The following is a 10,403-nucleotide window of genomic DNA, read 5'->3' on the forward strand; positions in this document are numbered from 1 at the left end:
AATCCTGGAATATCTGACCTGTACCGTGTTTTTCTTTCTGTGTTGAACTCAGAGAACCATCATGAGACTGAATGGGATGAAAAGAGTCTAAAAGTGACGTCTGTGACTGCAATATAGAATCTGCCTTCAAAATAAGAGCTTTAGACTGAAATATAGAACACAAAAGAATAAATCTGCCTTCAAAATAAGAGCTTTAGACTGTAACAGAACACAAATAATACATCTTCCTACAAAATAAGAGCTTTACATCATCTTTAAATCATATTCATTCAACACTAAAACAAAGATCAGTCTCTTCCTGCTGGAAGTGGAGACAACTAATCTAACATTCCATCAGAAGACCACATTTCCCACAAACCCTGTCGCTGATAAAACACAATGGGTTTGAATATTTCTGTTGTTTTGTTGCCCCATTTGAAAAGTCGACCACTCAGCTAACAACAAACTAACAAACAAACAAACACACACACATCTTCAGTGTGTTGAAATAAAATGTGACAGATCCTGGTATTAAAGCGACAGTCTGATGAGAGACGGCCGAGAGCTGCAGATCTGATCCTCACAGCTTATATGGAGAAAACCCTCAGTGGAAAATCATTATGTAACACACACACACACACACGCACGCACGCACGCACGCACGCACGCACGCACGCACGCACGCACGCACGCACGCACGCACGCACGCACGCACGCACGCACGCACGCACGCACGCACGCACGCACGCACGCACGCACGCACGCACGCACGCACGCACGCACGCACGCACGCACGCACGCACGCACGCACACACAACAACTAAACAACTAACATTAACCTAACGTTAATCTAACATTAAACTAATGTTAATCTAACGTTAGCCTAACATTAAGCTAACGTCAACCTAACATTAAACTAACGTTAACCTAACATTAATCTACCATTGAACTAACGTTAACCTAACCCTAAACGAATGTTAACCTAACATTAAACTAACGTTAACCTAATGTTAAACTAACGTGAACCTAATGTTAACCTAACATTAAATTAACGTTAACCTAACATTAAACTAACGTTAACCTAACATTGAACTAATTTAAACCTAACTTTAAGCCAAGTCTTCATGTCAATAATTGACATTGGGATTTGACGTGTTTTGGTCCTAAACAGCAGATTTATGTCAACATGAGTAAAACACACACACACACACACAGGAAATGAAGAGGCAGGACTCGTCCAGAGTAAATCTGTCCTCATCTCATCTCCACCGTCTCCCAGGAGACAAGACAGGAAATACCACAGCTAACACATACACACGGCGTGGTCGTACCACTCAGCTCCACCGTCATGGCGACTCTGCTGCCATCCATCACCTTCAGGTCGGTCAGGCGGGTCGTGAAGCGAGGAGCCTCACACAGCGCTCTGACCTCTGACCTCTCACCCCGCAGCCTGCCTGCAGCATAGAAACACATGAAGAAGACAGAGGTCAACATGGCCACTCAGAGGTACTTCATACTTTACAGTACTGTACAGTATATTTAAATCTGTGACGGGACATTTGTTTCCTGAGTCTGTCCTTCAGGCAGCTCCTCTTCATGTTTAAATCTGTGATGGGACATTTGTTCCCTGAGTCCGTCCTTCAGGCAGCTCGTCCTCACAGACATGGATAAACCAGGACGCTGAGGGGAGGTGCTGCCTTATAGACTACACTCAGGGAATACAAGGCCTGCCACGACAGATCAATACGTGAACTGATCAGGGATCAGTTGTGTGTCTTATTGATAAAGAAGAGACAGACAGGAAGTGTCTCGTAGATCTGGACATGTCTTCTGTCCATCATTTGGACAGACTGAGAGACAGAGCTCCTCCAGGTTACCCCCGAGAGAGAGAGAGAGAGAGAGAGAGAGAGAGTGTGTGTGTGTGTCAAAGAGAGAGTCTGTAACCAGTCTGATTCTCACTCGTCCTTTTCCATATAAGGAGTGAGGATTTCCTTTTTTCTCTCGTCCATACACACACACACACACACACACACACACACACACACACACACACACACACACACACACACACACACACACACACACACACAGATATGTGTGTCAGAAACCATGAGTGATGTCATGCAACAGTCTGTTTCCTCAGTGATGTCATCAACCAGCAGTGATGTCATCGTTGGTTTGTGAACATTATGAATTCTCCAGTTCAGATTCTGTCCGTCACCATCTTTGCTAGTTCGGAGCGGTTTGGAGCAGGAAGTGACCATATTTGGACGAGCTGGGGGAGGAGCCAGTGGTGGATCTGACTGATCTGATTGGAAACCTGACGATACTACGTCCCGCCCACCGATAGCTGTAACCTGACTGCACCACAGGCCTGTCAATCAAACAGACACACCCCCAAAAACAGGTCTTTTTGAATCTTATTTTCTAATGAATGAGGGATTATTTTCAGATGGACCTCCAGAAAACTAATAAGAAGGAGTGACTTTAGCTAACAACACCGAGATAACTGCTGGAGACATTTTATTGACTTTGTATTTGATGAGAGAAGTTGAATGGGAGTCTATGGAGCCGGAGGCTTTTTGGAGCCGACCTCTAGTGGCACTACAATTGCAGCTTAAGACACTTCTGCTTCGGAACCATTTTTCAGATCTGAAGCTACGAACACTTTTATAAACAAGTCTGTGGATACACACACACACACACACACACACACACACACACACACTGAATATGAGGAGTTTCCCACACTGACCCTCTCGTCCTCAGCAGATGTCCATGTGTGGACAACAGTTTGTGAGACAAGTCTGTTTCACGTCTCTTCTTTTAAGCCTGAGCAGGAAGTCTCAGATCAACAGGACGTCCCGGTTCGAGGACAGGAGGACGTCCCGGTTAGCGGACAGGAGGTGAACAGAAGATGAGTGACCTCTGACCTTTGACCTGGACTTGGGCACAGCTCTCCGCTCGGCCGCGGCTGTTCTCCGCCACACACACGTAAACACCGTCATCACGCCGTGATGCACTCTGGACGCTCAGCGTGGCCACTCCCCCCATGTAGGAGGACCAAGAAGCTGGAAGAGGACAGCCTGACGAGGAAGAGGAGGCATCATCATCATCATCACCATCCCCATCATCATCATCACCATCCTCATCATCATCAATATCACCATCAACACCATCCTCATCATCACTATGATCATCACCATCATCACCATCATCACCACCATCACCATCATCATCATCATCATCATCACCATCATCATCATCACCATCATCACAGCAACAGAATCTATAATTCATCACTTGCGATGACAGAAAACAAACTGCAGGAAATAAATAAATAAACAAACATCTGTTTAGACACCAACACATTCAGGAGGATGAGCTTTAAGCACCGCCTCCTGTTTCACTGCTGAACAGGAAGAGTGGAAACGTTTGATTATTCAGATATTTTAAAGATTGTTCATGAAGTGTAAACGTGCCCAGTGATGAATAACTACAGTAATGAATTATTAAAGTGTGTCCTGTGTTGAATGAACTCGTCGTGTTCATGATGACACGGTTTGGTTGAAACAGGTTGGGAAGCTGCTGCTGTGTTTTCAGAACATTTAAAGGCTCTGCACCAAAGACTGTTCTAAATCTGGCCAATTTAAGAGCTCAGGTCCCCACAACGTGATGAAGACCAGCACGCTGTCTGTGGACTCCCTCCGCATGCCCTTGTTGGGGAGGTGCAGTGTGTGTGTATGTGTGTGTGTGTGTGTGAGAGTGTGAATGTGAGTGTGTGTGTGTGTGTGTGTGTGTGTGTGTGTGTGTGTGTGTGTGTGTGTGTGTGTGTGTGTGTGTGTGTGTGTGTGTGTGTGTGTGTGTGTGTGTGTGTGTGTGTTGCTGCAGCAGCGTGTTTTGTCTTTATATGGTTCTATGTCTCCTTCTGATCTGTTCAGCAGATCAACGTCTCTCTGACTGTAAAACATGATGAGTTCCTTCTACTAAAGACAACACTGTAAAAATACCATTGTTAGTTCTTCACACCTACTGTTTCTACTATTTCTATTGTTTCTACTGATTCTATTGTTTCTACTGTTTCTAGTTTGTACTGTTTCTATTGTTTCTACTGTTTCTAGTTTGTACTGTTTCTATTGTTTCTACTGTTTCTGGTGGTTCTACTGTTTCTACTGATTCTATTTGTTCTACTTTTTCTATTGTTTTCTACTGTTTCAACTGATTCGATTGTTTCTACTGCTCCTACTGTTTCTATTGTTTTTTATACTGTTTCTACTGATTCTACTGATTTCTTCTTGTCCTCCTCCTGTCCCCCTATCTTCCCGTCCTCCTCCTGTCTTCCTGTCCACCTGTTCTTCCCTCAGACATCCTGGCTTCTATTCCCTGTATGTTCCTGTAGATCATGTATGTTGTGTTTCACTGTGCTGCCCCCTGCTGGAGGACTCACTGCAACACACTCTGGATCTGGATGTGCGTGCGTGCGTGTGTGTGTGTGTGTGTGTGTGTGTGTGTGTGTGTGTGTGAGTGAGAGACTGACCGTGGTGCTGCCAGCAGACAAATGGTGCAGGTTTTCCCTCCACACACACCTGAAGTACGAAGCTCTGACCCTCCGTTACCTGGCAACCCTGAAGCACACCGAGGAAGACCGGGGGACAAGACACACCTGAGGGCAGGGACACGGGAGAGACAGGTCTTACTGTGGACAGACAGGCAGACAGACAGGAGGACAGACAGACAGACAGACAGGTCTTACTGTGGACAGACAGTGTCCATGTTGCAGACTTCACTGTCAGTCCATCAGTGGTCAGCTGACACCTGTACGTCCCCTGGTCCACCTGTCTCACTCTCTCCAAGGTGAAAGACAGACGCCTTCCATCCTGTCTCTGCTGCAGACCTGGTCCAGTCCTCACCGGGTCCCCATCCCTCAGCCAGGTAACCACAGCAACAGCAACAGAGGAGACTGGGACAGATAAGCACAGGTGATTGATGATTGATTAGTGAGTTAGATCGATCAGTGCAGCAGAACTGATACTGGACCACCCTGTGACAGCTGGTTACATGTGACGTTAGCATCCGAGGTGCTAATGACCTTGGCAGGTGAATGTGACCTGTGCTCCCTCTGTGGCTTCCTGGTCCAGAGGAATGGCCTCGAACCGCATGTTGGACCTCCTCACCGCCCTGAAACACACAGATGGTCCTGAACAGTCCTGGAACTGTCCGACACACTGCCGACACCAAACTGACCTCAAAGCTAATATTACATCTGTTAATGTTGGGTTGGCTAACATTAGCTAACCTAACATGAACTAACTTAACATTAACTAACCTAACATTAACTAACCTAATATTAACTAACCTAACATTAACTAACCTAACATTAACTAACCTAATATTAACTAACCTAACATTAACTAACTTAACATTAACTAACCTAACATTAATTAACATAACATTAACTAACCTAACAGTAACTAACCTAACATTAACTAACCTAACATGAACTAACCCAATATTAACTAACCTAACATTAACTAACCTAACATTAACTAACATAACATTAATTAACATAACATTAACTAACCTAATATGAACTAACCTAACATTAACTAACTTAACATTAACTAACCTAACATTAATTAACATAACATTAACTAACCTAACAGTAACTAACCTAACATAAACTAACCTAACATTAACTAACTTAACATTAACTAACATAACAGTAACGTTAGGTATCATTATCTTTGGTTAATTTCACGCTGACCTGCTGATGTCTGAGTCGGCAGCTGACTGCTGGACTAAACTGGTCTGAACCGGACCAAGACCGGGCACCGACTGGACCTGCAGACAGACAGACAGTTCTGCTAATCCGGCTCATTCCTCTCTTGTTCTACATATTTTAAGTGTTTTTATTGTAAAATCGTTTCTCTTCTTTCGGGTTCGTTTGAACTCCATAAAACTAGCGAACCGTCCATCGTGTGAAACCAAGCCTTGTTTCAGGTAGTGTGACACGAGTCACATTAGCAGGTAACATTGCTGTTGCTTCGCCACAGTCGCAGTCCAGGTGTGGTCCAGATGTTGTCCAGGTGTGATCCAGGTGTTGTCCAGCTGTTGTCCAGTTGTGGTCCAAGTGGGGTCCAGGTATTGTTCAGGTGTTGTTCAAGTGTGGTCCGGATGTTATCCAGGTGTGGTCCAGATGTTGTCCAGGTGTGATCCAGGTGTTGTCCAGCTGTTGTCCAGTTGTGGTCCAAGTGGGGTCCAGGTATTGTCCAGGTGCTGTCCAGGTGTGGTCCAGGTGTGATCCAGGTGTTGTCCAGGTGTTGTCCAGGTGTTGTCCAGGTGTGGTCCAGGTGTTGTCCAGGTGGGGTCCAGGTGGGGTCCAGGTGTGGTCCAGGTGTGATCCAGGTGTTGTCCAGCTGTGGTCCAAGTATGGTCCAGGTGTGATCCAGGTGTGGTCCAGATGTTGTCCAGGTGTTGTCCAGGTGTGGTGCAGGTGTGGTCCAGATGTTGTCCAGGTGTTGTCCAGGTGTGGTGCAGGTGTGATCCGGGTGTTGTCCAGGTGTTGTCTAGGAGGAGTTCACCGCGGAAGTCATCCGGGACTGAATTAAATTATCTTACAATTATTATATTTAGATTGTTATTTAATGGACGTCTCACAATTTAAAAATCGTGTATTTCCATTTTATCCTTCATTTAATAATCTTTCTTTGAATATTCAGTAATAAATAATGTGACAGCAGTGACCTGAGCAGCTGCAGTTATCCTGTCAGCCAGCAGAGGGAGCTGTGCAGCAGGCCCACTCCTCCGGGAGCTGGCGTATCCGGGCTGCTGTGTCCTGGACCCGGGAGCCACTCGATCCTTCGTCAGGGTCCTGGTCCTGGTCCTGGTCCAGGTCTGTGGGTCCTCAGTGGGCTGCGGAGTCCTGCAGGAGGAGACATGATTCATTGATCACTGTGATCAATAATCATAGAGGACGTCAGGCTGCTGCAGACATGTGGCGGACAGGTGAGGACTCACCTGAAGGAGGAGTCAGGAGCACCTGCAGGAGAAACAGGAGGAGACGTCAGAAACAAACTGCTGCTGTTCAACATGCAAACCTTCAGAGCTGTTTCATTAGGAGGCTGATCAGCTGAGTCCTGGTGGTCACTGACAGTACTGCAAGACAAACACCTGGAGCCTGAACACCCCCCCCTCCTCCTCCCGCTCAATATATCAATATATTTTATTTTGTGAAACCTCCCCAGCACCCAGCAAGTAACTTTTATTTTGGTAAGATGTGGGTGAGGCCAGCAGGGGAAGCCCTCCTGAGCATATGCAGTGTGCTCCAGGTGAGTCCCTCCTGAGCTCTGATTGGTCGTCTCACCCTGGACGGTGAGCTCAGCGCTGGCGGTTGCCGCTCCGACAGCGTTGGTTAGTGAACAGGTGTAACTCCCGGCATCCTCTTCTCGCACCTCTGTTATTTCCAGGAAGTGAAGGCCAGAGCGCTCATACACACTGACCCGCCCACAGGACTGAAGCTCCGCCTCTCCCTAAAACACAGAGTAAACAACCGATCTGTTTAATTTGTCATCATCATTGTCGGGGATTTGATTAGTGATGTCAGAAACATCAGATTTCAGGGAACAGAAAATGTTCAACACACCGTGAGTGTTGTCCTGTTGGACAAGCCTGCTGCCATAGCAACACAGTTCAGGTTTAATTAAAGTGAAATAACTGTTTACAAACAATTGAATTATTCCTTTTCGACACCTTTCATTTTTTACAGCGTTCTTCTATCTGTTTCTGTCCACATTTAGGCCGATTGTCCCTTTAACAACAGCAGAACTGTGTGTGAGCAGCTCCTGTCTGCAGTGCATCATGGGTAATCAGACAACCATCACTGATCACTGTGATACTGAAGGAAAATTTCAATCAGACAGATTCTCAGGGGACTTGCGAACTGTGTTTCTCTGGAGGTTTATTCTGAAAGGACACCAGCGATGACGATATAAACAGGAAGTGGAATTCTGAACACGGGCGTTTAGTGTGTGAGATGTGACGTTAACAGTGAAGCTCCTCCCACCTTGTACCATGTGACCCAAGGGCGTCCGGTTATTTTGGCGGAGAACTTCCCGCTCTGCCCCGGCTCGGCGAACACTTGGCTCGGTTTGGTGATGAACTTCGGCGGACTCTCGCCCCAAATACTGGACCTGGACTCCAGAGAGCGACGCCTGGAATCATGGGAAATGGAGTCCTGTCATCACAACTCCTCCATCAGTTACTAATGAAGAGCGAGTAAGAAACCGTCTGTTCTGTTTTTATTCCAGTTTAAGATTCATGTGAACATTAAAAGTTAAATATAAGCCTGAAGTCTGCTTCACTGCTGGACAGGAAGTGGCGGGAACAGGAAGTAGAGGAAACAGGAAGTGGAGGGAACAGGAAGTGGAGGATTTAAAGGTACAGCTTCGAACAGAGCAGGTGGCGCTCACCCTAGTGCCATGGACCACGGCGGGACGTGTTTCTTCCCAGAATCCTCTGCAGGCAGAAACAAACAGGAGAGCATCAGAGGAGCCGTCGGGCCTCTTAAAGGGGAGTTCACTTGAAGTCCACCAGATCAGAACCTCACTGGGACAGAACCCTTCAGATGACATCATCAGAGGGCGACTCTGCTGACCGGGTCAGGAACTGGTCCACAGAACTCATCAGCAGCACCACTAATTAAAATAGTGCATCACCAGCTGGAGTCCAACAGAACCATCAGAACCATGACAGCCCTGGACTGTCGATTACATCGTGTGTTGGTTTAGGTTCGCTGTCACTTCCTGTTTAATTTAAATTTGTTTTTAAAATGATCAAACAGGTTTTATTAAAAATGATCTTTTCAACACACTGAGTTGGTTGTTAGTTCGGAAGTAGAAAGGCATGCTGGGAAATGCTGAAGTGCTCGTCCAGTGACATCACTTCCTGTCTGCTGTCTCATGAACAGCAACAACTTCATCAGTTCTAGTAGGAGGAACACTGCCCCCCCCAGATGAAACCTGACACCGCTCGAGAGAACACGTTCAGGATTTAGTTAAAATCTTTAAAAATAATATAAATCTATAAATAATATAAAAATATAAATAATATAAAAATATAATGTCGTTTCTAACAAAAAGTTCACGACGATCGTACAGTGAAAATCAGAGTTTTGAAGGTATCCTGCAGGTGTTCTTACCTTCCAGAAGGATCTCCACGGTAACCTGCCGGCTCCCCGCCTGATTGGTCGCCTGACAGGTGTAACGGCCCAGGTCCTCCTCTGTGACTCTGCCCACCGCGAGGCTGAAGGTGCCCCGCGTGCCTCGTTTTACGACGCAGCGCTCTCCGCCAATCACAGCCCTCCCCTCTCTGTACCATGTGACCTGCGGCTCAGGATGTCCGTGCACCTGGAAGACACAGAGGAGGGAAAATGGACCCCACTGAACCCAACTGAGTGACAGGAGGATCACTCAGCTAAATGGAACGGAGACATCAAGGTCTAATAAGCCTGCAAGACAACGAGGAGGATTTAAATGCCACCACCTCGCTCTCTGTGTACATGTATTAACCAGCTCAGCTCCCATGAGGCCTTACAGCTCCATCCATCATATCAGTGGACTGATGGTGCGTTCACGTGTTGGGGGATTAACCGTACTCAGTTTGGTATTTAACCGGTTAAACTGGTGAGAGAGAGGCGTGTTCTGGTGTCAAATGAGTGCAGAATGTGAATCCGTCTCCTCGTTAAGAGTCAGACGGAGTGGAGAGCAGAACCACCTTCACTTTCACCCTGAACTCGGACTGGCAGGCTGCTGTTTCCGGACGAAGATGCTCCACGCGGCGACACCTTGTTTTACTCGGTCAGAAGAAAAGAACCACTGAGAAGACAACTGAGTGTCCCACCTTCCCCTCCAGGCGGGCATCTCCCCCGAAGGTGACCCGGGCGTTGCGGGGAGGCATGACGAAGGCCGGAGGCTCAATGCCGCGGGAACTGCATCCCGGTGATGAGCTTGTTTCCTTGGAGACGGTGGGGGACACTGAAGACAGCCGAAAGTCACTCATCTTGCTGTCAGAGAAAAATTATAAACTGATCAATATTTATAATCAATGTACAAGAACACGTCCAACAAAATATAACAACTTCAGAACAAATCAGTCACGTGATGCTGAATGTGATGCTCTGTGTGTGTATATATGAGGTCAGCTGACCATGTGACTGCACACATCTTACCTGATCACTGCAGCTCCGTCTGTTACTGCAGTACAAATATCGTATTAAAGTAAAATACTGCGTCCTGATCGATCAGCGAGTTTAACAGTACAGAAAGTTAAAAGTAGAAATATTTGTTCTGACGATTGTCAACAGTCAGAATTAAAACTGCAGGTTATTTATAGTCAGCTGGTTTAGTCCAGTGGTTCCCAACCTGAAG

The 10,403-nt window shown here is 46.4% G+C and overlaps 1 protein-coding gene across 1 annotated transcript in view; it reads right to left on the reverse strand.

Annotated features, from left to right (window-relative positions):
- The window catches only part of mylka (myosin, light chain kinase a), a 29,301-nt gene extending 18,898 nt beyond the window's left edge, over positions 1-10,403 (reverse strand). Inside the window, exons 1-14 of the mRNA XM_069725132.1 lie at positions 10,205-10,403; positions 9,877-10,039; positions 9,176-9,383; positions 8,448-8,493; positions 8,042-8,189; positions 7,343-7,508; positions 6,997-7,018; positions 6,724-6,901; positions 5,744-5,820; positions 5,069-5,157; positions 4,733-4,939; positions 4,517-4,642; positions 2,913-3,065; positions 1,311-1,433 (exon numbers count right to left, since the gene is read on the reverse strand). Of these exons, the coding sequence (XP_069581233.1) occupies positions 1,311-1,433; positions 2,913-3,065; positions 4,517-4,642; positions 4,733-4,939; positions 5,069-5,157; positions 5,744-5,820; positions 6,724-6,901; positions 6,997-7,018; positions 7,343-7,508; positions 8,042-8,189; positions 8,448-8,493; positions 9,176-9,383; positions 9,877-10,035 (1,702 nt within the window). The 5' untranslated portion in view covers positions 10,036-10,039; positions 10,205-10,403. The remainder of the gene's footprint in view (positions 1-1,310; positions 1,434-2,912; positions 3,066-4,516; positions 4,643-4,732; positions 4,940-5,068; positions 5,158-5,743; positions 5,821-6,723; positions 6,902-6,996; positions 7,019-7,342; positions 7,509-8,041; positions 8,190-8,447; positions 8,494-9,175; positions 9,384-9,876; positions 10,040-10,204) is intronic.

The sequence above is a fragment of the Brachyistius frenatus genome, unplaced genomic scaffold (assembly GCF_029030835.1).
Source record: "Brachyistius frenatus isolate BFR_SWC_R1_liver_20210118 unplaced genomic scaffold, ASM2903083v1 Contig_410, whole genome shotgun sequence".
Lineage (NCBI taxonomy): Eukaryota > Metazoa > Chordata > Actinopteri > Embiotocidae > Brachyistius > Brachyistius frenatus.